This window comes from Triticum urartu, chromosome 6A (assembly GCF_056163025.1).
Source record: "Triticum urartu cultivar PI428250 chromosome 6A, HENAU_Tu73, whole genome shotgun sequence".
Taxonomy (NCBI): domain Eukaryota; kingdom Viridiplantae; phylum Streptophyta; class Magnoliopsida; order Poales; family Poaceae; genus Triticum; species Triticum urartu.
The window spans coordinates 190,092,802-190,119,719 of NC_141878.1; the positions used below are offsets into that span (position 1 = coordinate 190,092,802).

General features: G+C 48.4%; 1 protein-coding gene, 1 long non-coding RNA gene and 1 pseudogene across 7 annotated transcripts; 1 reads left to right on the forward strand and 2 right to left on the reverse strand.

Annotated features, from left to right (window-relative positions):
• Positions 1-1,547: 1,547 nt before the first annotated feature.
• Positions 1,548-9,966, reverse strand: LOC125517529 (uncharacterized). Of its 4 annotated transcripts, XR_015607874.1 has the most exons (6): positions 9,642-9,966; positions 8,604-8,780; positions 8,263-8,419; positions 4,732-6,823; positions 4,005-4,631; positions 1,550-2,706 (listed from the first exon to the last, which is right to left on the reverse strand). It is a non-coding gene; the product is annotated as an uncharacterized LOC125517529 (long non-coding RNA). The 4 variants fall into 4 exon arrangements; XR_015607873.1 differs by having other exon boundaries at positions 1,548-2,706; positions 8,263-8,780; positions 9,539-9,966; XR_015607875.1 differs by having other exon boundaries at positions 1,549-2,706; positions 4,767-6,823; positions 8,263-8,780.
• A 594-nt stretch (positions 9,967-10,560) lies between these two features.
• LOC125517527 (uncharacterized) lies at positions 10,561-21,753 on the forward strand. 3 transcript variants are annotated; one of them, XM_048682733.2, is made up of 10 exons: positions 10,562-10,832; positions 11,206-11,535; positions 11,952-12,024; positions 20,285-20,397; positions 20,493-20,577; positions 20,657-20,729; positions 20,877-20,932; positions 21,028-21,093; positions 21,271-21,336; positions 21,424-21,707. In XM_048682733.2, the coding sequence occupies exons 1-10, from the start codon at positions 10,708-10,710 to the stop codon at positions 21,505-21,507; spliced, it is 1,071 nt and encodes a 356-aa protein (XP_048538690.1). In that variant the 5' UTR covers positions 10,562-10,707; the 3' UTR covers positions 21,508-21,707. The 3 variants fall into 3 exon arrangements, with proteins under 3 accessions (XP_087383548.1, XP_048538690.1, XP_087383546.1); XM_087527420.1 differs by lacking the exon at positions 20,877-20,932 and having other exon boundaries at positions 21,424-21,753; XM_087527422.1 differs by lacking the exons at positions 11,952-12,024; positions 20,285-20,397; positions 20,877-20,932 and having other exon boundaries at positions 10,561-10,832; positions 21,424-21,753.
• On the reverse strand, positions 17,292-20,187 carry LOC147964700 (uncharacterized; annotated as a pseudogene).
• Positions 21,754-26,918: the final 5,165 nt, after the last annotated feature.

The window sequence follows — 26,918 nt, forward strand, 5'->3', positions numbered from 1 at the left end:
GCCGCCAGAGAAATATGTGGCCCCTCGCGCCGCCGTCGATTCCACCCAGCCGAAGTAGAGGAAGGCGAGGGCGCCGATGGCAAGGCCACAGGGCATGTCGAACGCCGAGTGGAGGGCGGATGTTCAGCGCCAGGAGGCGGTCACTACCGACCGCCGGAACAGGCTCATCACCAAGAGGGCCAGGGACGCGACGGCGGCAGCGGCAGAGCAGGGAGAGGCGTCTCGCGCGGGGAAGACGAACCTTTCGCTGGCCACGGTCCCACCGAAGCCACACCGACGCCGAGCACGCCTGCTCCCACGCCGCCCCCGGCCAATCCCACGCCAGAGGAGCCTACCATTTGATGTGTTCCTTGTCTATATTTTCTTCCTTTTGATAGCCAAACTTTCGGGTTTGTTTGATCGTCGAACTGTGGCATGATTATCGCCGAACTTGTGGTGTTTTTGAGCAGCGAGAAAGACAAGTTTGATTTTTTTGACGTCTGCGTGGCGAAACCTGGGGCACGGCTGGGAACTCGATCGCCCCCAAAACGAAAAAACCGTCGGCGCAAACGCCAAAACACAATCGCCAGGTGCATTGAGGGTGAACGAGTGGAGATGCTCTATGCTACCGAGACATACATGCAGGGACCCACATGTGCTGTAAAAAATTGGTTGATCTTTCAACTTGAGGCCCACATACAAAAGCATGCAAGAAACTTGGGACCACATGTGCTTGATTCCTTCTCCTGTGTCCCAAACGCCAATGGCGTGGCTTCCTGCAGCGTTTTTCATCTTATGTTTTGCATCTCTCTTCTTTTTCGTTCCCCTGTTTTGTTCTAGGACGCTGATAACGCCCACACATATGGCATATTAGTCATCTGCCAACACGTCGTGTGTGGCGTAAACAGAAGGCAGCCCACCCAGGTCATGTGTGGCTGGACATTAGAAATGCTCACACGTGTGGGCACAGCTATTTCGTGCCACACGCCCAACAAACTACTACTCATCCTCACCCCGCTTGTGTGGCACGAAGCAGATCTGCCCACACGACTTGACGCACCCGTAGAATGACACTTTAGTTACCTCGAGGGATGGCAACTTTAGTCACCTGGGATGGTAAATGTAGTTGCCATGTCTAAGTAATGGTACTTGCCAGGTGTATTCAAATCATAGTTGCCATGTGTGATAACTACTTGCCCTACGTGGTCAAATAATAATGCCATGTGTGATTAATTAGTTGTTACGTGTGGTCCAACCATAGTTCTCATATATAATTAATTACAGTTGTCATGTGTGTTTATCTAGTTGCCATCTAGCAACGAATCATAGTTGCCATGTGTGTTTACCTAGTTGTCACGTACGCACAACTGCAGTTGCCATCTAACAACGTACGAGCATAGTGTGGACGAAGAGCAGTTCGCCCACACGCGAGTGGATTGGAGGTGACTGTGTGGGCATAAACTGATTCGCTCACACGACGCAGCTAGCAACCGCGTGTTGCGGGTCGTGTGGGCGAACTATCCAACGCCCACACACACGATGATGCCCACATGCACTGAAAATCTAACATATTCTTTTAAGACTAGATAGGAAATGCGGCTTGCTGCACCCGGCAGCACCGCTGCTGGTCCGGTAAACAATGCCATACACCAAATCATTATCTATGAACTGACCCAAGAAAAATTTAGACAAATAAGATGTGGTGTTGCCGGTCCGGTAAACAATGCCATACACCAAATCATTATCTATGAACTGACCCAAGAAAAATTTAGACAAATAAGATGCATCTATTCTAATAGAGCGTCAAGATATGAAGTGTAGGAACCATATAAGATAAAACATAGCAGTATAATACACTAATTGTAATACACTCTGTATTTTGCAAATGAGTTGAATGAAATTTGGTGCCTGAATGCGCCTTCCCTGTGTTAAAAAAAATAGTATATGAACTGAATCAAATTTGAAAGTGCCAGCTTGCCGCACACCTCCTCCAGTCATCCAGCCCAGTCAACGTTTTGTCAAGCAGGTAATGCTATGTTAGCAGTGATCCAGATTTAGCATATGCATTCATAAAATACACCTACCAAGCGATCCATTAATTAGGGATTTCATAATATGGAACATCAGTCACTTCATCAATCAGCATATACCCGGAAGAAACATAAGAACAATACACTTCCTACCAAAACATGTGTCCTCTAAAATCAGAATCGATATGGACAAACAAAGGAATTGTTAGACGAAGCAAATTATGCTAAGCCTACAATTGATAAGATGGCTGAGAACACATGCCTGCCACGCAACTCTGTACAGGTCAGCCGCTGAGTAATGTATGTAAATAGGGATATCAAAATTTGCAAGTTGTTGCATCAATATGTAATAGGAAAGATTTCATAAAGAAGAGCAAGGTATTACTAAAGGCAGGGGCAAGCATTATTCACATCTTGGCAATCGCTTAATATGTCAATCTTTTGATCATCATCTTCAATCTTCTTAGACATTCTGGACATCTTCTCTTTTAAATCACTTGAATGGTCTTCAAATAGCATTGCACGCGAGGAAGCTGCCGGTAGCTTGTGCTGACATAAATCATTGATTCATCTTTCATAAAAGGCCGGGACAGCCGAGATAGCTGAAGTAGTTGGAGTCGTCCTCCTCGAGGAAGGTGTTGTCCGTTGGGAAGATGAGGTATATCTGTCAGGACCCTGGGTTCATCAGCTCCCCATCCTGCAAATAAAAAAAAGAACAGTAAGCTCACTCACATAGGGAGGCAACCCTTAAGTCCTAAACAAAATATTGTTGCTCAATTTTTAATTTCAATGTGACAGAATCTACCCTGTTAACTGGCACAACAATAGTACTGCAAACAAAAGGTGGCACTATTAAAGCATGCCCCTGTTTTTTACTATAGCCAACAAGTGAGAAAATATAGTAGTTCATGTGGTCTTAGAGCTTAGACTGGAGAAGAATTTATTTTAGTACAGAACCACAATATGGTAATTCATGTAAGTCTAATTCAGTCACCAATTAAAGTCGACATCTATAGAGAACCACAATATTTCAATAATATAATTAATTTGACTAACATATTACAATTACAGCCATAACATTCTAAAGACCCGTATAGACTAAAATATTTCAGTATACGAACAACACAAGTGGCAAAAATGGAATGAAATGGCTACAATAGGCTAATAATCATGATGTAATTGCAAGGTACTGCATGTCTTTCTTTTGCTTCATATGAACATAATTTCTACTAAGTTACTTGGCGCAAGGGTGCCGGTCTCAACGTTTTGCCGAAGCATATAGCATTTGCACTTTACAGGATGATAATAAAGTAAAGAAACATTCGATTATGATAGAAGTAAAACACAGAAATGGTAGCAAGTACAAATTATCATATTCTGTCCCTGGTTGCTCTAAAGGGGTTTGTTGCTTTGCACCTAATTTGCTTAGTGATATTCCAGTTGTTTGGTCAATTTACACAAGGGTTGGTAATAAGCTTGTAGCTTGGTCAAACTGGATACTTTATCTTCTACTAAGTTACTTGCAAGTTTCACTATTGGTTGACCTAACAAACCATCCAAGAGGAAACTCTGAATCTATACAAAATCCACAACAGCATGGGCTTTAAAACCAAGAAATATTATAAGATACCTATCTCGAACAACCCAGCATAAATAGTTTTGCTGATGAATTATAATTAGTTATGTGCACCACAACCAAAAAAATTATGTGGTTATTTTCTCGAAAGAACAATTGGTAGCAGCAACCAAAAGCATAAATTAGCAGGTTCTCAGTCAAAAAAATGGGATGCATAAATTGTGCAAACGAAATGGAAAAAAAGCATAAAATCAGTGTTAGACCCGAACATCTCCAACAAATGCACATGTGAAGAGTAGAAACCAAGCAACAACTATATCAGATTGTACCAAGTGACGATTTTTTCACATGCCCCTGTACTCTCAACTCGATCGCTACATATTTACTGGTAGAAGTGTAAGGGTATTAGGGAAGCTCACTGTCTTATAATGGTAGCTCTGAATGACACCATCCTTCTCTCTTATATCTATGTCCCTCTGCCCAATCAATTCAAGCGACTGACACTTGGACATGTGCAGGTCTGAGCTTTACTTCAGACGCTCAATCTCGCCATCCTTTGCAATCTGTGCCATCAGCAACACCAAGTGGTCAGTGCAGGAAGATTAACCAAAGAAAATGACAAGCTAACCAAAGGAAATGCTACATGATATACCAAAAGGGCCAAGTTTTCAAAATGTTATACAAAAGAAAGCCATGATTCACCATTCATCAACTATTATCTCCGAATGATAAGTCACAGGAATGAGAACATCCATCATAGCTATACATTATTCAGTCATAATCCATAATAGTGTCCATGAGATCAAAACAAACTAAATATTTCCATCAAAAGAAACTGCATAGGATATGCACATGAAAGAGACCTAGCTACATGATAAATCATGAGACTGGGAGCAGGAAGATAGATCTGCAGATACTCTTCCTAATCCTCTTCCTAATTTTTTCGTCTACTAAATCAACATAGAAGAGGAATATGAGCTTACTCTTCTTCTTCTTCTTCTTCTTCTTCTCTGGAGGACTGCATCTCTGCCTCTTGGATCCAACCCCTTGCAAATGAACAGATTGAAATATCAGATCTTGAGCGAATGAACTGGTAAATCCACGTGTGAGAGAGACAGGGAAGGGGGAAGTGGAGAGGGCACTCACTGCTCAATTCGCACGGCAAATTGGAGGCTGCTTACCTCGGGTCTTCTTCCCAGTGGTGCATGAACGCAAGGACGAGAGTCCGACGCCCTCTAGCTGATGGCGATGCCTCTAGGCAGAGCTGCTGCTCCTCCCAGTGATGACCATGCGATGGAGGAGGAGTGGCAGGGGCCTCCTGTAAGTGGGTGGTGGTGGAGGTGGCCAAATCTGACCAGGGCGGCGACACCTCTCGTCAGGGCCGGCGGCGAGCGCACTCCTCCCGCTGAGCACCGAAAGGGAAGATACAGCCCCTTTCTTGCAATCTAGCTAGACCACTAATGTAACAACAAATTTTCTCAAAGAATCTAATACCAATCATATATAAACAAAGCGCAAGTAAATACAGCCACCAAGGCCGTCCTTATTTCAGAATTTGAAATAAATAGCGGTACAAAGAGGAGAAATAATGAAATAACATGAAGGAGTTAGAACTCGGAAATCAGTTGTAACTAAACTATGAGAAACAATGGATATTACCTCAGGAATCCATATAGACCTAAGCTTCTCTTTAACAGGCAAAAAACCAAGCAATGAAACAGATAACCTAGCTAAATCCAAGGATCTGCTTGACGGTAAGGCACCAACCAAACAAGAAAGCCCCCAACAAAACAAGAAAGCCCCCAACAAACAATAAAAGATCAAGAACAACTCATATGCAATAAAGGTATGAGAGAGAAGAAATCCTTACATAAGACGGTTATAAACACTGGAGCATAAATAAGCAACACCTTTAAATACAAATAAAAAGGGTTCAGGGTTCATTGCATAGTGGGCTCAGATTCAGCTTTCCTCGATCATATAACCTACCCGCCTCATCTCTTATCACCACATCAATCTGTTTATACAATGGAGCCGCCCTGGTTATCACTCAACAAGAATGACCATCCAAGGACAGGTCAATAGGTATCACAGGATCAAAAAGGAGTCTAGAGACAAGAGGGAGGATCCAACTTGATACCCACAGGTGCCTCGATTGCTTAAAGGCACACCTATTTCAGCCACGGTTAATCAACATCGCCCTAGCACGAACGCCACTAATCGATCTAGCAAATCCAGGAGCATAGCTATACGACCAGGGCATCCACATGTAAACCAGAGCATCACAGGAGCTCCTATGATAGCAACTGAGCATGAACAGGAGGTAGGGTGGTGGCGTGAGGGGCGGGAGGAAGAGAGAGGCAGCTAGGGTCACCATGGGCGTGCTGGTTTTATACGCCTATGGATGAAATGACAAGAACGACATCGGCGGGGCAGGCTATTCACGCGCGGTGGCGCGACCAGGGCATTGCAGCGGTCTCGTTTTCGACCCGACGGACGAGACCGGCCCTGTCTGAGATCCAACGGTCCAGATTGTTTCATCTGAAGATCGGACGGCCGGGATTCGTTTGGACAGACAATCGAACGGCCGAGAATCCAAACGAACGGGAGGGCTCCATTTTGCTTCGGACTCTAACAAGGGGATGGGATACAGTGGATCTGTCCTGGTTATCACTCAACAAGAATGACCATCCAAGGACAGAACAACAAGTATCACAATATCAAAAAGGATTCTAGAGACAAGAGGGAGGATCCAACTTGATACCGACAGGTACCTCGATCGCTCAAAGGCACACTTATTTCAGCCACGGTTAATCATCATCGCCCTAGCACGAACGCCACTGATCAATCAAGCAAATCCAGGAGCACAGCTATAGGACCAGGGCATCCACATGTAAACCAGAGCATCACAGGAGCTCCTATGATAGCAATTGATCACTAACAGCAACCTGCAAACCCTATAATAGCATGGATCGACAACTACAGAGCCCGAGTAGGAACCGATGCATGAGTAGGCCATAGAGCATCAATGAGAAGAGCACAACATCAATATAGCCACGGCCATGTCCCATGCAGTTGCCGAAGCAGAGGAGCAGGAGGAAGATGGATCTCACCGGGGGAGGTTATAGCCGAGGCAGTACTCAGTGGGCGCCGGGGTTGCGCCTGAACGCCGTCCAACCGGTGAGGAACCACGTCGGAGTTGCGCCTTGCACCCCAACACAATAATCATAACATGCACCTGTTTGTAAAATAAGAAAAAAAATCTTATTTATCTGCATTATTATAGTTCCCTTATTCAAGATTTCAATAAAGAATTTTCTGATAAATAATATTAGTGGGTAGGAAACAACCCAAAAGTTCCTTCAGAAGTACCCAAAAGGATAAGCATGAACGGACAAAATTAAATAACATAAGCATTCTACTTTCATCTTTTATCAGGTAATAATTGTTTCAAAATCGCTGTCAGAGCGGCAAGCGCCATGGAGAGATTACAAATGACCGAAAGTTCTAAAATGACCGAAAGTTCTAAGATTACAAACACGCAGATCCTTCAATTTCTATCAGCAAAGTAGAAAGTAACGGAGTGGAAACCAAATGGGTCATCTGGAAAAGAAAATCGTTGATCAGGAACGAATGAACACAACAAACGCAGAACTTGCTTTGTGTCTTGGGCCAACAAAGAAAGTATATGAACTTGGAGAGGGAAATGGATAGGGCGGTCAGTAGCTGGTAGGTAGGTCAAGAGCGCAGCTAACATTTTTTCCTATCATTGAGTAACAAAGCATCTACAACCCATCTAGCTGATTTAGTACTGTTATATTCTGATTTAGAAAGAAGGGTCTATGATTATTTTTGTTAGATGTTTTACAGGTGCACTGAATATTCTTTTTGGATGAGTGATTGCAATAGAAAAGTAAATGAAACATGAAACAATGCTTCTTTGGACCTCGTGTGCACTGATGCAACTATTGTCAAGAACACCGTCAGTTCAAAACTTATCATCATGCAAGCAATGGGCCTATCTATTAGCTGCCTGTAGTGCCTAAGGTAAAATCGAAAGGCCTTTTACTGCCACATTGCATGAAGAGTTTATATTCACACATGCATACTGCTATATGAACCTGCACATGTTGTGTAAATTAAACAACAAAAGCCACTGAGATGTGAACTGACTTCTCTCTAATCAGACTCTCTAGATACACCAAGAAGCATCGATAAATAATCCCTGCTGGGCAGAACACATAATCTAATATGGTACAACACATCCAGACAACACTGACTATACCGATTGCTGCAGGATTAATCCTAGCATAAGTCAAGTCAGAAATCATCACATATATGTATCACTTTAATGCAGATGAAAATTTATAAATATATAGGAAAGCGTATATGGAGCATAGGACGCTGAGCAAGATATACAAAAATATAAAAATCTATTCGGTGGCAGCCAAGAGGGCCGAGGAAGTAACTAAGGGACCAAGTGAACATATATAGCTAAACATATTGGAACGGTAGAGATGCTATATAAATGAAGATATACATTAACTTGCTTAGCAAGACCAATGGGAAAAAAGCTAGGGGGCACAACTTTGTACCTCTACTTTTATTATTGATTCCTATTTACACAGTATAACCAAATGAGTAGCTCATATATAACCAAATGAGTAGCTCACATACATTTAGTAGAGAGCAGATGATTGATTCAGATGCAAACATGCAAAAGAGTTAATATCGACAGCGACTATAATGAGTAGCCCACATATAGTTCTTGATCCCTTTTTGTAGATATATAGGCTACGTATATTTCAAGCTTAGAGAAAACCAGCATAACAACCTGCAAATCAGAGACAGAAGACATGTACATAAACATGGATAACTGGGATTGTAAGGAAGAGTACATAAATAGAAGACACTTTATCACTATGTAATAAGAAGCACAAGCAAAGATTAACATAAACAACTCATTTCATAAATCATGGTATAGATCATATTGAGTGGTTGAGGTGCTCACGGCCCACCTAAAAATGATGGTAGCCAAAATAGATCATAGAATGACTATATGCAGCTACATCAATAATAGCTGACGTTGAGCTGTTGAGGTGCTCACAGCAGAACTAAAAAGTGATGTTGTGAGCTGGGACTTGGACCATCAATGTGGTTACGGTGATGCTGTCCACAGCGCTGCCATGAAGTACCTGATCGACAGAATAAAAAGAACATGAGTTCAAGAAAAAAAGAACTTCATAAATATATGATCATAATTTCAGAACCAGCATAGTCTCCTAGTAGAAAGGTCGGAGAGGTCCCCATATGCACAGAAATTTGGCAAGATAAATGTTTCAGGCCTAATTAAGCATCACACAATCCTTGATATTTCTAAAATTCTGCATCTTACATTAATTAATACTACGGTGAAGCAAAAGGTCACATATGGCAAAATAAAAAGAACACGAGCTCAAGAAAAAAAGAACTTCATAAATATATGATCATAATTTCAGAACCAGCATCATCTCCTAGTAGAAAAGGTCGGAGAGGTCGCCATATGCACATAAATTTGGCAAGATAAATGTTTCAGGCCTAATTAAGCATCACACAATCATTGATATTTCTAAAAATCTGCATCTTACATTAATTAATACTACGGTGAAGCAAAAGGTCACATATGGCACAATTTGACATACGGAAAACATGTAAGAACCACTACTTGATAGCAGAAAGTGGTGGCATCACAGATCCAGAGAGAGTGCATTTTCTTAGCCCAAACAAATCCATTGGTAAGATAAGAAGAAACAAGAGGAGCATTGCATCCAGGAGACTGTGCTAACAACCTAGTCATCGCAAACCCAGCTGGTCTTGTCAACACAGACTTAATCGATGCCATCGCAGGCCCAACCATTAAGAAACTACTCATTAGCCCGCCCTCACAATTTATCGAGCACCTATCATGCAATACCTTCATGATGAACCAGGAGGTGGCGCATCAGTGGCAAGAACCAGGCAGAAAGGGGACTGAGAGAGCAAGAGAGAACTGAGACGGGCTAAGAGGAGAGCTGCACTTCTCCTGCCGAGTGCACGCGAGGACGACGGCGACGGCGACGACGCCGGGGATGCGGACGACGGGATCCGGCAGGCCGGGAGAAGGAGCCGACGGCGGCGTGGGGGCAGCTAGGGTTGGCGGGTTGAGGCTGAGCCCCTTGCCGCCCCGCAACGCCCTTGGGCTTCTGGGCAGAGAAGGAGCACCTGGAGCTCAAGCTCGTCCATGGCGATGGGGAGGAGCGCCGTGGTTGGTAGGAGGAAGAATGCGGGCACGGGAGCCGCCGCCGCCGCCGCTGTCGCCAGATGAGGAGCGAGCGAGGGAGAGAGGCGGCTGCGTGGGAGGAAGGGAGATGCGGGGGGAGGAGGAGCGAGTGCGGGGAGCGGCGGCCGGCGGCGGCGGGGCAGGGAGGGGCGTGGGAGGAAGAGGGAGAGAGGCGGGCGCGGGAGGGAGAGAGAGAGGCGGGCGCGGGAGGGGGAGAAGGAGGCGAGCGGGCTGGAAGGGGAGGGGAACGACGGCTCTACGGTCTCGCCTCTGCCTGCGCTACAGATCTTTTCCCAGCCAAGTGAAATGACGAGAATGCCCTTGGCGGGGCAGCGTAATTACGCGCGGTGGCACGGCCAGGCGGGACACGGCTGTAGGGAAAATATCCGACGGCTAGAGACGACCGAGTAAACATCCGACGGCCGGAGACGACCGAGCCCGAGATCCAACGGCCAGAACGCAATCACGAAACCGATCCAACGGCCCAGAATCCAAACGCACAGAAGAGCTTCATTTTGCTTCAGACTCTAACAAGGGGATTCGTGCAAAAAAAACAATGTGTATCAACGCGTGTGAGCGAAGTACAAACATGCCACACGTTTGAGTGTCCGTTGTTCTAAACCTATGTTTTCTATTCCTCTAATCCGAACAGGCCCTAAGAGAAGAAAATTATACTGTAGACTTGAAAGTTTCATGGCATACGCCATTTGCACGCATCATCATCCTCCAGCGACCAACCTGCTTTGGCGCCACACAAAACATACGCCGATAGCCTGGTCCTGACACGCGCGACGCCGCCACCGCCGCCGCATCCTCCCAGGCTCATGGCGACGGTCCACGCGCGCTTGGGCTGCCTTCCGCCACCGCCTCCTCCTCGACTCCCCCGCCGCCGCGCCACCTTCTCCGCCGGTCCCCGCCGGTCCGCCGCGGCTCGCAGTCGCGTTACGAGGTCGGGTTCTCCTCCTCCTCCTGGAGCTCCCTCCCTCTGATAGTAGGATCGGGGTTCGAGGGTGGCGTTTTTCTCAGTAGGCGTTTGTTGCAGGCGGCCTAACATTTCTGCCGCCTGGACGAATTTGGAGCAACCTCTGCTAGAAGAAACGACGCTTTCTTACCAATAGCCGACTCATCGCTGTAGCCTCTGTAGATTAGATTAGATGTTCCCAAGTCAAGTCTCATATGTTCCTCACTGAATTTAACAATCTATAGGTTTTCTGCAGTCATCTTTTATAGATTTAGGGCTCAGTTTTCTTACAGAAGGGTGTGCTTTGGGGAAAACTGGTGGGTTAAGATGTCTGAAACTTCTTTCCTGCAAACATAAACAGTTTGCGCAGGGCGTCCCGTTTGGGTCCATGGACTGCGCAGGCGCTGTCTGGGGCAGAACCTTCTGCTGGTGTCGACGATGCAAGTGAGATCATCGATGCGGTGGAAGTCGAACCTAGCAGCAATGCTGGCGCTTCCTTGCTTGCAAAAGTGGCAGTTGCACTGGGTGTTGCGGCTACGGTCACCGCGATATCCATCTTCATGAAGCAACCTTCATCTGGTCCTTCTTTCAGCCTGCCACAGATTATTGATGCTTCTGCGCAGTCAGATACTGTCGGATATACATTTTCTCAGTTCGGGAAGAAGGTCATCATTCCGGAATATACACCAGGGTATGTGTATTTGACCATCTTTTTGTTTCCTTGATGCTAAATATTGTGTTCTTATTCTAGGAGCAAATAGATGCTGAAGTAAAAATATTTATTGTTGAAACGTATTCATGAACCACTTTCAGTTTGTGAGGTGTCAGATCTATTCCTTCATGGACGGTGACTGAATTGAACACTACGCACAATGGTTCATGATTGATCTATAGAAATAGCTTTTGAGATGACTCTGTAACCTCCAAGCATCATTCCCTTTTTATCATTGCAAAATTTAGAATTGTTTATACAACCTAGCTTTGTTTCCCTCCTTCACCCTTGCAAGGTTTCAAGAACATGACATTTATCACTGCAAAATTATTTGACAACTAAATAATTCGTTATTGAAACTTCTGTAAATATATTGAGTTTCCTATTTTTTTTAGGTGGGTCTACTTCTGGTTGCTCATGGCTGCTGGATTTGGACTGTTTGTTAGTGAAGAAGCTTTAAACGTTTGGGTCTGTCTCTGTACTGGTACCTAAGACTATGCTCATCTAGTATTCCAACTCTATTTCACATATGCACAAATTTATACCTGTTCATACTTCATAGTGGTTTCATTGTTGATAATTTTTTTTGAACGGTCACCGGGGGGGAGAGCTTCCCCACCTGAATATATTACCACTCAAAAGGAGGAGTCGAGAATTACAATAGTAGTTTGGTTACAACATGATCATTAGGGTACAGCTGAAGAGAGGAAGTGAAGCCATTGTCTAGCGGAGATATTGTCTTCTTTCTTTTTGAACCGAAAAACCCATAGAGAGAAGTCAGCAACAATGTTCCGTATGGTGGTTCTGTGTGTATGATCGTCATTCCTGAAGACGAGCGCGTTTCTGGAATCCCATAGCTTCCAAGAGATAGTCAGAACCACCGAAGGCCAGATATTGGGGTTGAGGCCATGAACCGTTGGGTGTTGGAGCAGAGCAGCAAGGGAGGTCGGGGCCGGCAGGCCCAGGGAGGACCAGACCTGTGTAGCGTAAGAACAGTTGGAGATGAGGTGGAGTGCATCTTCATGAGGGTCTTGACAGCGCGGACATGCGGCAGATTGGGCAATGTGTTTGTGGAACATGTTTGCCTTCGTGTTGAGCCGGTCACGGAGGAGGAGCCATGCGAAGATCTTGACTTTGATCGGGACTTTGGAAGACCAGACAAAGTCGTGGTGAGGGTCTGTATCATCTTCAGCAGTAATGGAGGAGTAGGCGTTCTTGGCAGAGAACGGTAGTCCGTGGGTGAGGGATCTTTCGTCAGGTTGGTCCGTTTGCTGGAAATCCTGCAACAACAACAACACACAATCCAACTCGCGAGCAGCAACATTAGATAGACGGTTCCGTAGGTTTGCCAAACAGTAGCCACTAAAACCTTGTCATCAATGGAGTGTGAGAAGAGGTTTGGGAAGACGTTTTGGAGGGGAGACTGCAGTAACCATTTATCAAGCCAAAAGAAAGTGGATAGGCCATTGTATGTGAGCACAAATGAGTGCTCAATTAGAAGTGGCAAGTTGTTGTTGATGATCTTCCAGAGGAAGGAGGGTTTTGAGGTTTTTGCTGCAATGCCAAGAGGGTATTGGTGGTGGTATCATTGGGTCCAGGGGATGTTTGGGTGTTGTAGAATTTTGGAGGAGAATTTCATAAGCAAGCAGCGGTTTTGAACTTCCAGATTTTTAATGCCTAGACCACCAGTATCTTTAGGTTTGCAAACGTTTTTCCACGCGACCAAGCAGCTCGCCCCAGTGCAGGTTGGCTCGTTAGACCAGAAGAACGCCCTCCGGATGGCGTCTAGTTTGGCTATGATCGATTTTGGTAGGCGAAAGACGGACATAAAATAAACTGTTAAGGAGTCAAGAACCGCAGTTAGCAGGGTGAGACGTGCCCCCCGAGAGAGCAAGCGGGCCACCCAACCGAAGAGGAATTTTCGAAAGCTGTCTATGATTGGGTCGAAAGTTGTGAGAGGCAGTTTGGTGGGGGAGAGTGGTAGACCTAGATACACTAGCGGGAAGGAGGATAAGGAACAACCAATCGCTGTGGCAATGCTGTTTTGCGTGGAAGAGTCGGTGGCTATGGTGAGAAGAGCCGTTTTTTGGAAGTTGATGACTAGCCCCGTTGCAAGGGCGAAGTCATGAAGGGTGTTTTTGAGGATAATGGTGGCGGCGTCGCTAGCCGCAGCAATTATCAGTGTATCGTCAGCGTATTGAAGTGTCACAGGTGGTTCGTTAGGCCGTAACGGGTGACAAAGAACGTTGGTTTGGAACGCTTTTGCGATTAGACGTTGAAGGACGTCGGCAACGATGATGAATAAGTATGGCGAGAATGGATCACCTTGGCGGAGGCCACATCTACATTGAATCCAGGATCCTGGAATGCCATTTAAAAGGATAGCTGTTTTCCCAGTGAGAAGGATATTTTGTACCCAAGAACAGAAGTCAGAGGGAAAACCGCGGGCTTGTAAGATTTGTATGAGGGAGGACCAGCATATGGAGTCAAAAGCTTTCCTGAAATCGAGCTTGAAGATCATGGTCGGGGCTTTACGGGAGTGGCATGCACTGAGGATATCGGCAGCGTATATAAAGTTTTCAGCAATGTTACGTCCATGAAGGAAGCCAGTCTGGTCATAATGTATGAGCAGTGGGATGAGAGGTTTAACTCTATTGGTGAGGACTTTGGCAACTGCTTTTGGCGTGCAGTTTTGAAGAGATATGGGTCTAAACGCGTCTGGGGTTGTTGGTGCCTGAGATTTTGGAAGAAGGACCATGTAGGCCCGGTTGAATCGTTCTAAAGAAGCGGTTTGGTCATGGAAGGCAGCGAAGAAGGTTAGGATGGGTTGTTTGATATCATTCCAATATTTTCTGAAGAAGATGGGTCCAAAGCCATCTGGTCCAGGGCTAGCATTGGTGTTCATAGAGAGGAAGGCTTGGTATATTTCGTCATTAGAGAAAGGTTGTGCAAGATCACTGAGCTGGGGAAGGGGTGAGGGGTACAGTTGTTGCAAGCTGAAGTTCCATGTTGCATTTTTTGAGGTCCCGATGAGCTGTTGGAAGAAGTCCTTTAAGATGTCAGCTTTTTGTTCGTGCAGAAAAACTTCGGAAGTGTTGTGTAAAAGCATGGGAATCTTGTTTGATCGAGAGCGCTGCGTAGCCGTGGCGTGGAAGAATCGAGTGTTTTCGTCACCGTCAATGGCGACCCTGATCTTTCCCCTCTGTTTCCAGAAGGCGATTTTTTGTTTGATGGTATGTTGTAGCAAGTTGGAGAGCGTGAGCCTCAGTTTTTGTTCGATCGGGAAGAGAGGAGCGAATTCCTCGTTTAGGTCAAGGGCCTGGAGAGCGAGTTTGCAATTTGTTTCCCGTTGATAGATGGGCCGCAGCGACTTGGCCCAAGACTTTAGGGCCGATCTTGTACCTTTAATTTTTTGAGCGAGCGAAGCCGCCGGATCAATGAAACGCCCACCGTGGCGCTGTGGGCCGGGCTGCCAGCAGCCGCGCACAATGTTAGAACAGGCTGGGAAGGAGGTCCAAAATCGTTCAAATCGAAAAAGGCGGGAAGATGGGACGGATGTGGATACGGTGACGAGGAGTGGAACATGATAAGAGACAAATCGAGTGAGGGAGGTGAGGTGTGAGTTAGGGAAAAGAGTATCCCAAGATAGATTGATCAGTACCCTATCTAGGCGAATCAGCGTGGGGGATAGTCTTTTATTTGACCAGGTAAATTCTCTATCAAGGAGCGGGAGCTCTAAGAGAGCAAGTTGGTCGATGGTGTCGTTAAAGGCATCAGCCTCCGATCGTCTAAAGTTGTCGTTGTTGCGTTCATTGGGGAATCGAGTCAGGTTGAAATCACCTATTAGGAGCCAAGGAGATTGAGGTGGTGGTTCGATTTGTTTCAGTTCGTCAAGGAAGACTAGTTTTAGCTCTCGTTGCGAGGGGGCGTAGACATTAGTGATGAAGATATTATGTGGCGATGCGAGACATGATAGCGTTAATGTGGATGTGAAACGCCTGTGTTGGCAGTTGAGAAGCGAGAAGCAACGTGAGTTAGAAGCCGAGAGAATGCCGCCCGCTGTTCCGATTGCGTCGAGGTGGTTATTAGAGTCTAGGAAGCGCAGCAAGATCGATCGTAGTTTGATTGTGTCTGGTTTTTGTAATTTGGTTTCTTGAAGAAGGGCAATGGATGGGCATAGGAGATTGATTTCAGAGAACACATTGGAGCACTTATCATTATCTCCTAGACCGCGAACGTTCCAGAACACGATAGAGTAGGTAGCGTTTTTCATAATGGAAACTTAAGTTGACACCTTACATAGGGGTATTGACCCAACAAGCAACCATTTTGGGTCAAGGTACAGTACGGCACACTGACAGAAGCAGGCATGAGCACCATTACAAGTAGATTAAACCTAACACAGCGACTACAGGTCGGAGCGAGGCCCTGGATACATGGCCAGACATGGCCGCCACACACGTGGCCGGGGAGAAGAGAGCACATCATGGCGATCCCTGGCCACCAGAACCGGAAGCGAGGTCCGCCAGCATCTCCGGCGTGGCGCTGCAGGCAGCAGCGACGGCGGCCAGGTCCTCAGGCGAGGCAGGACCGTGCGCAGAGCCGTCGATGAGCCCAGAGTTGTCGCAGAGCCGAGCGTGGATCAGGGCGTCGGAGAGGTCCTTGGAAGCAGCAGATAGGTCGAGCTTCTTTGCCTTGGAGCGCATGGCCTTGGAGGTCATGGAGGAGTAGATAGGCGGCTCTATTTCAGCCAGCCTAGCGCTGCGTCTAGCCTTGATGCCGGAGTCAGCAGCCATCTTGGCGCGCCTGCTGATGCGCCTGGCAAGGCACTCGTGCGTAGGCTCTGGGGGCAGGTCCAGTGGCTGGGCGGAGAGATCCACAGGAAGGGGGAGCGGCTGAAGGGCAGGTGGGGATGGTGGAGGAGGCGGCGTAGGTGGCAGAGGAAGTGGAGATGGTGGGGCTGGCAGTGCAAGCAGGGGGCGTGCATGGCGCGAGCGAGCGTGCAGCTTTTGTGGAGAGGGGGAGCGAGCGGGAGGGGTCCATGGGGCATGAACAAGCATGGCAACGGGCATGCCGTCAGCCATGACTGCGAGGATTGGGATGCCGTCGAGCGGCCTGTCAGTAGTGGGAGATGGGGGAGGGCCCAAGGGCGACTCCGGGGTGCATGCAAATGGTGACATGGCCATGGCAATGTTCCTGATTTGAGTAACAGTGGAGGGAGAGAGGCGAGGGTTTGATGAGAGGGAGGATAGGGAGCCATCGTCCCCGTCCTCAGAGCTGAAGGGCAATGCCCCGGAGCCGTGACGGAAGAGCGCGCGGCTCTCCAGCTTGACAACTACGATGTCGTTGTCGGGGAGACGCACCGTGAGGCATGGAGGGAGGACAAAATCGCGGGCAACCATGACGAGCGCGCGAACGCTAGAGTGGTCACCCTGGAAGCAGTGTTGGTCGGCAGAGACAAAGTCACCAAGGTGGGAGAAGTAGTCTGCCCCCTCCGGGTGCCAGAGCTCATCGGGATAATCGAAAGCCTCGATCTCAGCCATGTGAACGAAGATGGCCGTAGATCTATTGTCAGCGTGTTCAGGCCTTTCGAAGAACAGGGTATTGCCCTGGTGGTGGATCGGCCCATGACTAGTGGCCGCGAGGCGCTCGTCTGCGTTGGCAAAGGAGAGACGGCCGGCGCCACGTGCGGAGGAAGTGAGGCCGAACGTGGGATTGTTGCGGTGTTGAGCGAGGGCCTGGCGGATGAACCTAAATGGGTTAGGCATAGAAGTGGCAAGGTGTACGTAGGCAAGGTTGTCCACCTGGTGGACTAGGCAGCTTGGAGGGACAAGGAGAGGGATGTGTGGTGCCGGTGGAGGGAAGCATGATGTTGCGGTGGGAATGGTGGCTGGGGAAGGGGGTGGGGGTGGAGCGAAGGACGGCGTCGGGGGGAGGATGAGGAGGTGCGCGGTCCGAAGATGAGCGGGAGACGGAATGGCGGCAGATCGTTGGTGAGGACGCAGTGGGAGCCGAACCAGATTGGTGCGCCATCGGAGCACGTGGAGCCGGCCGACGAGCCGGAGGCGGTGTGGGTGCCCGTCGTGTGTGCCATAGAGCTGCATGGCGGTCGCACAAAAGCAGGGTTAATACGCGGTGAAGGGGGCATAGGAGGGAAGAACGGGAGGAAGCGGATGGCCTTGCACCTGTAGCTCCGGTGGCCGGAGCACCAGCAGCGAGAGCACCGGACGGGGTCGCGGCAGTCTGCGATGGTGTGGTCGCTAGCAAGGCACCGAAAACACCTAGTCTTCTTCTTGCGGCTGTAGTGGTGGTGGAAGTGTTTGAGGCGGACCATCTGGGAAGGAGGCGATTTATAGGCTGGAGATGGCGATGGGTGGGGGAGAGGGGATGCAGGGGCCCGAGGCGGGGAGCAGAGCAAAACCTCCCGGTAGCTGCGCGGGTCTTGCAGCGGCGTGGAGATCGAAGAGCTTAGCGGACTGGCAGCGGTGGCAGGGGCGTGGCACTGGGTAATGGCGATCTCGAGATGGAGCTGAGGGGACTGGGCGGAGAGTAGGCTGACGGAGGTAGGGGAGGCAAGTGGTGGAGTAGACGTGATGATGGTCGCATGCGTGCGCATGCATGCGTTGGTTTTGTCACGCGGTGAGAACGAGCGGGGGTGCGATTGTGGGACCTGTGAATCAGTGTCTGTTAGGTAAGATATGGGGTGCGTGTTGGAACCTGGGGGATCGAGCAGGCCGAGCGGCCGACCGGGGGGCGGCTGTGGCGACGCAGGTGGGCCGGATGCGTCAGTGGCATGTGATGGGTGGCGTGAGGTCGGGTGGTCTATGGTTGGATTGTTTAACGAACTAGGCTGGTCGAGGGGGTGTACAGTGCGGTCGTCTACACCGTCTTGTTTTTTCTCTGGAGAAAGGATGCGGGGAGACTTGGCGGGGGAGGCCGAACCAGATGAGCGGCACACGTGTCCTAGGCCATCGATTGCGTTCCGGTCAACCGAGGCAGCAGCAGTGGAATCCACGCATGGAACAGTGTGTTGTATCTTGGTGTGCAGGTGAGAGAGATCTTGCGGTAGTTTTTTAGTTGACGGGTGTGGTCCAAGCAAGGACGTGCGGTGAGTGGGCAGGATGGGTGCGAATGGATCGATTGAGTCCGGTTCAAACACTACAGGCAATGGTACCGATCGCACTATTTGAGATGCTTGGTCAAATGAGTCAAATAGTTGAAGTTCAAAATTTGAAAAAAGGATGGGCGCGCAACGGAGGACCTCAGATCTGACCTTGACCGAGTACACATGCACTAAAAACAAGTTCGGAGCGAGCGTGATCGCATGGAAAACCCGTTGGAACGAAAACTGGTGATCTAGAGCATTATTAATCAGAGTTTCGTTAGCGCAAACTGACTTAGAAGAAAACACGATCCAAATAGGAGTATTTGGTTGGTGTGTTAGGCATGTGGTAGGAGTGATGACAAGGCAGTGGTACTTAGAAAAAATCAGCTTATTGAACGAAATGCCAGGCCGGAACGGTCGTACCTTTGAATGCGATCGCAGAGTGGAGCTAGTTGCGGGAGTTGCAGTAGGTCCAGCAGGCAGCTGACCGTTGGTGAGAGAATGACCCACCTGCATGGAGGCCATGCACGGAGAGGAGCGTGCTGAGTCGTCGACGACGACGCGAGGAAGCGCCAGCGCATCATGTAGCGGCGAGGATGGCCGCGCCGCCAGCATGGCCGGCGAGGCATGAGGCGCCACGGTGATGGTGGCGAACATGCGAGGCGTCACAATCGGGGAGCAGGCCGCCATGAGCGTGGCAACGTGGTGGGAGGCGACCGGTACATTGAACGCAGCGTTGGAGAGGCGTTGAACTTCGATAGAACGCGCAGGTCCACCAAAGCGGAAGGAGAGAAGCGAGGCGACGAGAGTTTCATCGACCATAAATCCGTTTTATGGACGAAGAAGATGATTGAGGTGAGCGAGGCCGAGGCAGTTGGCGCTGCAAAAACTTTGGACGAGCAGAAATCATGAATGTTGCGCGCGAAGTCGACGCCGGGAGAGGGGAAGAACCCGATCTGAGAGCGCAGGAATGCGTCGGCATGGCCGAAGCGGTCGCCGATGTCAAGGGGCTTTGTTTGGTGGATGGGTGGACGGTGTGTGGAGGTGGGTGGCGGTGGAAAAGGGAGAAACTGGATGGAGTGACTTGTGGCGACGAGGATGGGCTCGGCAATGAGAGCTTGAACAATGCGCATATCGGATACAGAGATGCGAAAGAATTGATCATGGAGGCGAGTCACCTGGAAAGCGGGGGCGTTGCCGCCCAGGCAGGCTTGCATGAGGACGGCCACCAGCTCTTCGTCAAGGACGAGCGAAGAATGGTGGACATGCACGGAGAGGAAGCATGGGGGTTCATGGCGACGCGGATTGATATGCTTGGAAAGGCACCGCCAAACTTGCGCCTGGAAGTCGTCACCCATAGCGTCGCCGATGCCGAGCGCGACCCGCAAGGCTTTGGCGGTGGGGGAGTCATGCCGTCGGAGAGGGTCATGGAAGGTGGCCGTCGTAGGAGGCAGGGGAGGGGTGGAGGCGGTGGGTGGGGCTGGGACGCCGGAGGGGAGAGGGGGGCGAGGGGGGACGGGAGCCATCCGCAGCATGATGAAGTCAATACAATTATTAACAATGAAGAATCAAGCAAAAGAATTCTTCATTGTTGATAATTGTATTGACTTCATCATGCTGCAGGTCGGGATCTCGTTAGCACGCACCCTTTGTTTGGATGGAACTTGGCAATCTCTTGTTAACTCGTTCTCGACGAATGCATCTTATATAATTTCTACGGTGTTGTGGGTTTACTGGTATGCCCGTCCTCTGTCTTTATAGACCATTTCGTCAGAAGATAGTACAGAACAGACTAATAGAAATTATTGTCTTAAACTATCCTTTCGTGCAGGGGTGTTTGTATCAGCGATATGGTACCATTCTATCTTGGTAAGCTTTTTAGACAAACAAGAGCATCTGAAGACATATACAGCAAGGTTAGACAAGTATTTATCAATCACTGACATAAATCTTTTGTGCATTATAGTGAGATCTAACTACAGTTCTTTTTTGTAGCTTGGAATTAGCAAGGATAAAGCCCTGACTGTATCTCGTGCTATACAAAAGTACGGGAACCTGATTGGCTTTGGTATGCATCTGAACTAGCAGTTTCACAATCATTATTAAGCTTTGGGTAAACAGCGCGCATGTTGGAACTCCACAAAATGCACCTTCTGTGTATGTAGACAATTGTTTTAGCAGTTTAAGTCATCATTATCTGTTCCTTTTACTGCAGTTGAACGGTTTTCAATCGGCGTAAGGAATCCGACAGGATTTCTGGCAGGCGCAGTAGTTAGTCATTCAGGCTTCACTCTCCTGCCAAGTTTTCAACGAATATACTGGTCAATGCTTTGTCACTGACATTATTGGTAACTAACTATAAACAGGGCGTATCAGCAGACTGTTATTTCGCTGGAGTTTGTTGCGGCTGTCTGTTTACTCTTCCTATCCAGGTAAAGTGACATTGACCCCATTATTTGGTTTCAGAACCGTTGTCTGTTACGTTCTGTAAGTTACCAAGTGGCCACTTTGGTACGGACATTTGATTTATCATCACAAGAACTTGCCACATATCAATGGATGAGAACCTGTCAATCCTTACTCATGACATTCAAGATGTTTCACTGCAGTTAGCGATTGGATTTCTTCTCAGAGAACACCCCGTCGTGGCGCTCGCGAGCGTTGCAGCTGCCGTGGTACATGTTCCACTCCCCCAACACCACCCCCCACAATTCCATTTCTCCTTCTCCGTAATCCCACTAATCCAAATTATGCTTCCTTAGGGCATCTGGACTGTGTTCCCTTACGCGGCAGCGGCGTGCACGGCTTTGTTCCTCTACCTCCGGCGACGCAGGCCCAGCAGCTGACTGCGGTGATCCCTTCTGCAAAAGTTCATGGTGCATGCCACCCTCAGTCCAGGAGTATTCCCCAGTGGGACTCCAAAATACATGCTTGTAAATTTTTGGAAGCTTTCAAATCGATTATGTTGATGGATTCTAATATTATTCCACAGCGTAGGAATTACTGTAAACAGAATCTAAAAATATAGTAATGTAGATGCCTGTCATTCTTGTGTTTTTAACAGGATAAAAGTGCCAAAGTGGTTGGAACTAGTTGCACGTGGCTTCAACCTCTTTACAGTTATTATCGCCAAAAAAAGAACTCTTTCCAGTTCATCGGCTCATGTGTTCTGGTCTCAAGCAGGCAACACCAATTTTTCTTTTTTTCTTTTTGAGAGAGCAGGCAACACCATTTTATGATGATGCGTACATGTGCTTTGGTTTGACAACACTTCGTTGCAAGCACAGACATACACCATCTTCTTCAATGTAAAACGCGGTGCCCTAAAAACCATTATAGAGCAGGAGAGAGAATGTTTTTGAGCACCAGTCTGACTTCTGCTTTAAATAATGTACTGCCCTAAAATTTGAGAACCGCATGAAACATGATGATCTAATGGTGGGAAGGTCGAGAGGCGGACCCCAACGACAGGAAGGAGGAAGGAGTTCAACGGGGACGTCGATGGTGATATCGGACTTCGGTGGTGGGGTAGTTTAGGGATGATGGTAGGAGCTCGGGGACAACGATGAGCGATGCTTGTGGATGGCGGCACGAGCTCGACGATTGTGACGGACGACACCGAGGGGTGGGATGGGGTGGACAATGGCACAACCGTGTAGCCAGCTTGATGCAAACATCACCATGTCAAAAGTTCATTCGGTAAGTGACACGTGCGATATCTACTTCACATACACAAAGGTGAATCATCTTCTTTACACGTGTTCACTTGACCCTCTCGAGGATGGTATACTACTTGACACTCCTCCCGTGTGCATGCATAGGTATTGTCGGAGCTTCACGAATGTCGAGGAGGAGTGCAAGCGCCAAGGAACAACTACACCATCCGCGAGGGAAGCGTGGAAGAGAAGGAAGAAGAAGCGTGGACAAGTTTCTGGAAGGCCCGGAACTTCCGGCCGCTGCCCGGAACTTCCGGCCACCGGAACCTCTGGCCATTCTGGAGCTTCCGGCCCTGCTGCACCGAAACCGTTCAAGAGTGTGCCAACTCTCTGGATAGCCCGGACCCTGCCCGGACCTTCGCCCGGAACCTCCGGCGCCCGGACCTTCGCCCGGAACCTCCGGCGCCCGGACCTTCCGGCCGTCCCCGGAACTTCCGGCCCTACCCGCGCGCAGAGACTCGGGCCAAGGCCCATGTACCCATTCGCCCCTCACTTACCCCTTCGTGGCTGCTACTATATATACTCACCCCCCTCCTCCATTCTAGGGTCAGCAAAGGATTAGCTCATGTTTGTGTGAGAGCTTTGCTCATCCACTTGGTTACCTTCTCCACGGAGATCGTGCCTCCTCGGAGAAGATCCTCCCAAGCGGATTCAAGACCCCCTCTTGGGTGGCCCCCCTCAAGACCTCCTCACGGAGATGAACTCTAAATTGTATCTTTCCCTTTGTTGTTCATGTACCTTGTGGATCTTGTGTGTTTGATTGTCTAGTGGATGTGTGATTGGACTTGTTCTTGAGTGTTTCCCCTTGTGTTTTCTCTCCTTTCTCCCCCGTGTTCTTCGTGTTATTCGCGGGATCCGCTCCTTTTGTGAAAAATCGGGCCATTAGGGTTCTACCCTACATCATCTTGGTATCATGAGCAAGGTTGATCATGATTTCGGAGCCCCCCTCTTTGTTTTTTAGACTTCTTTTGCTTGATTTCGTCCTAAATCCGAAAATCCCCACCAAAAATAGCCCCAATTTTTTTGTGATTTGTTGGTTTGGATGATGTTTTGTTGATTTTGATCCATGAATTTGCTTGGTTTCAAGTGGATCTAGCATATCCCCAAGTTTCCCCACTTTTCATCCACGAAATCGTCTCAATTTTGCCTCGGGAAATCGAGTTTTTCTGCCCCCGTTCTCAGATCTGGAATTTAGGGTTCGTCCCGGAAGAAATTCCACGACCCCCAGAACTTCCGGACTCCCCCGGAACTTCCGTCCCAACCCCGGAACTTCCGGGCTAAGCAGAAAGTTTACCCCAAAAAACCCCAGACTCCCCGCACTTTTTCCGCGACCCCCGGAACTTCCGGCCACCCCCCCGGAACTTCCGGAGCCCGGAACTTCCGGCCTAACCCGAAACATTACACATAATTTCAGCATCAGCCTTCTTCACCGTTTTGGTCACAACTTTTCACTCCGAACTCCGATTTGAGTGTTCTTTGGCTTGTTTTGAAGCTATCAACGTGCCCGAGGACCTCACCTTGGTTTCACAACCTTTTGACCCCATCAAAATTTTGGAATTTTGGCATCTTTGTCTAGGCCTTCCACCATATCATCCGCTACACCACCACCGACTTCCGCAACCTAACCCATTTTGATCCCCATAGCATTTGAGGTTGTTTGAGTAGTGACTTGAGTCTCCTAAGGTGTTTCGGCTACTTAGGGACGGTTGCTTCTTCATCAACCACCACCACCACTTCCGCATAGGCTTACCCACCATACACTTCGCCACCCCAACTTAACCCAATTTTGTTTGTGTTGTGAGTTGTGTCTCCTAAGGTGTTTTGGCTACTTAGGGACCGTGCTTCCAACTGCGACACCGTGTATAGTACACCACCTTACCCTCCATTTCCGCATTGCCTACTCGCAAAACCCATCATTGCATTTCCGCAATGTAACACCCCGGATGCAATTTACCTTATTTGTACTCCAACTCTTGCCGTTTCCGGCACTAAGTTATTTTATTTCCTCGGTGTCGGGTTTTTGTCTCCGTGTGTTTTGTCTTTGTCGTGCATCTCATATCATGTCATCATGTGCATTGCATTTGCATACGTGTTCGTCTCATGCATTCGAGCATTTTGTTTGTTGTCCGTTTTGCATTCCGGCGCTCCTATGTCACCCGGTGTCCCTTTCTACCTCTTTTCGTGTGCGGGTGTTAAACGTTTCCGAATTGGACCGAGACTTGCCATGCGGCCTTGGTTTACTACTGGTAGACCGCCTGTCAAGTTTCGTACCATTTGGACTTCGTTTGATACTCCAACGGTTAACCGAGGGACCGAAAAGGCCTCGTGTGTGTTGCAGCCCAACACCCCTCCAAGTTGGACCAAAACCCACCAAAACCCTCTCCATCATCTAGGGCGTTCGATCACGATCGCGTGGCCGAAAATCGCACCTCATTTGGAGCTTCCTAACTCCCTCTACCTCTATAAATAGATCCCCATTTCCAATTCCCGGATCTTCTTTCCGAAACCCTAGTCTCTCCGCTCCCCGCGCCGCCGGACACGTCCGGAGCGGATCGGACGTGTCCGCCCGCCGCCGCCGACCAACCAGGCGACACCACCTGTCCCGGGAGGGACCGCATCGCCGCCCCAGCCCCGCCGGCCCACGAGGCCTAGGCCGGGCCCTCCCGTCGCCCGTCCGGGCCCGAGCTGCCCCGCGCGCCCCGCCACCTTCTTCCTCCTCGTGCCCGACGCCGGCGCCGCCTCTCCGCCGCCTCTCTGCCGCCGAAGCCGCCGGTCGCCTCCGCCGCCCCGTCCCGCGCCGGCGAGCGCCGCACCGCGCCCGACCGCACCGCCCTGCTCCGGCCACCTTACCCGTAGCCCCGTCGTCCTCCTCCTCGACGCCGGTGCAACTTCGGCCACCTCCCCCAACTCCGGCGCCCTCAGGCGTCTCCGGCGAGCACTGTTCCAGCCGCCTCGGTTTGCGTGCCGCGAGATCCAGATCCATCCCCTCTCGGTTGACTTTTTCGTCCCTAACCCTAGAATTTTTGCATTCTTCCACATGCCATAACTCTGCATCCGTAGCTCCGATTCATGCGTGTAGCATATCAAAATGTTCGTCTCGACGAGTACATCATTTCATCTCACTGCATCATTTTCATTTGAGCTCATCTTGATGCCTGAAATGCTGTTGGAAGAGGGCTATATGATGATTATGTCAGATCTGTTTCAGCAAATGACCTTTTGTCATTTTTGCCATGATTAATGTGTGCATGCTATGATCCTGAGCTCTACATTGTTTTGTAGAATGCCATGCCATCTTTACAGGGGTGTATGCCATGTATTTTTTGTGATCTTTGTGGTGACTAGCACAAGCATGCAAAGTAGCTTACTCGATGATGCTGATTTCCGGGACTTAAATTTCACTAAGTCCTTGTCCTGATATTGTTTTTATGCCATATGTTCATGTTGTTTCCTAGTGAACCGTGCCTCTTTTGAGGATGATCAGTAAGGATGTTTTGTTAATATTATGATGCTCTATCCATCCATGTCTTTGCTTGCAATTATGGAGCACCCTAGCTTGAGTCAATCAAGCTCTACTTTTGCTATAAAATGTTCCTAGCAGATTGTTAACATGTTTTGCAATTTTGCCAAGCTTGTTGTTGTTGATCCGTGCATGCTATGTTGTTATTCTTGCCATGTCTATTTTCTGGGTGTATGCTTAGTTTATCATGCAATGCCTCGTGGTGAGTGCATCGAGCTCGTAAACATGCCTAGTCGTTATCTGTTTTGCATGCTCCAGTTTTTCACTAAGTCTCAATCTGTTTATGTTTTTGCTATGTTCACATGCTTGCAATTGTATTTTCTGATCCCTTTTGGCTCAAGATCACTAAGGGACTTTTGTTATGTGCTTTGAGTAGCTTCATGCCATGCCTATCTTTGCCATGATATGTTCCTGTAGCATGTAGTTATCGTACTCTAAACATTGCTTCCTGATGATAAATTCCTGACTTGTGTTAATTTCACTAAGTCTGAAACCTGTTATCATTTGCACTTTTGCTATGCTTGTTTGAACCTGTTAATGAGTGAATTAGCTTCAGTGTTCATATTTTGTCAAGCATCATGAGAGGATCCCTGCCATGTATTTTGTTGTCATGTTTGAGTGCTGTAGCATATTTATCTTGATGCATTTAGATGGCTACTTGCTGTTTATCGCAGACCGGTGCCATATTTGTTTTGCTCGCCATTTCCAAACCGTGCATCCGATTCCGGTGATCTTTATATCGATTTCGACCGAAATCACCTCACCTTTCCAGTGGCACTCTTGGTTTTCCAAGTTGAGGTCAGGTTCAATCATTCCTTTCCAAATATTGCATATGCATCACATATCGCATCCCGCATATCATACCATGTTTGCATCATGTTGTTTGAGCATTGCACGTGGTTGATTGTGTTCCTTTTGCTTGTTGTTCTTGCTTGGGTAGAGCTGGGAGACGAGTATGTGAACGAGGAGCCCATTGAGTTCGCTTACGAGGATCAAGGCAACTCTGAGAACTTTGCAGGCA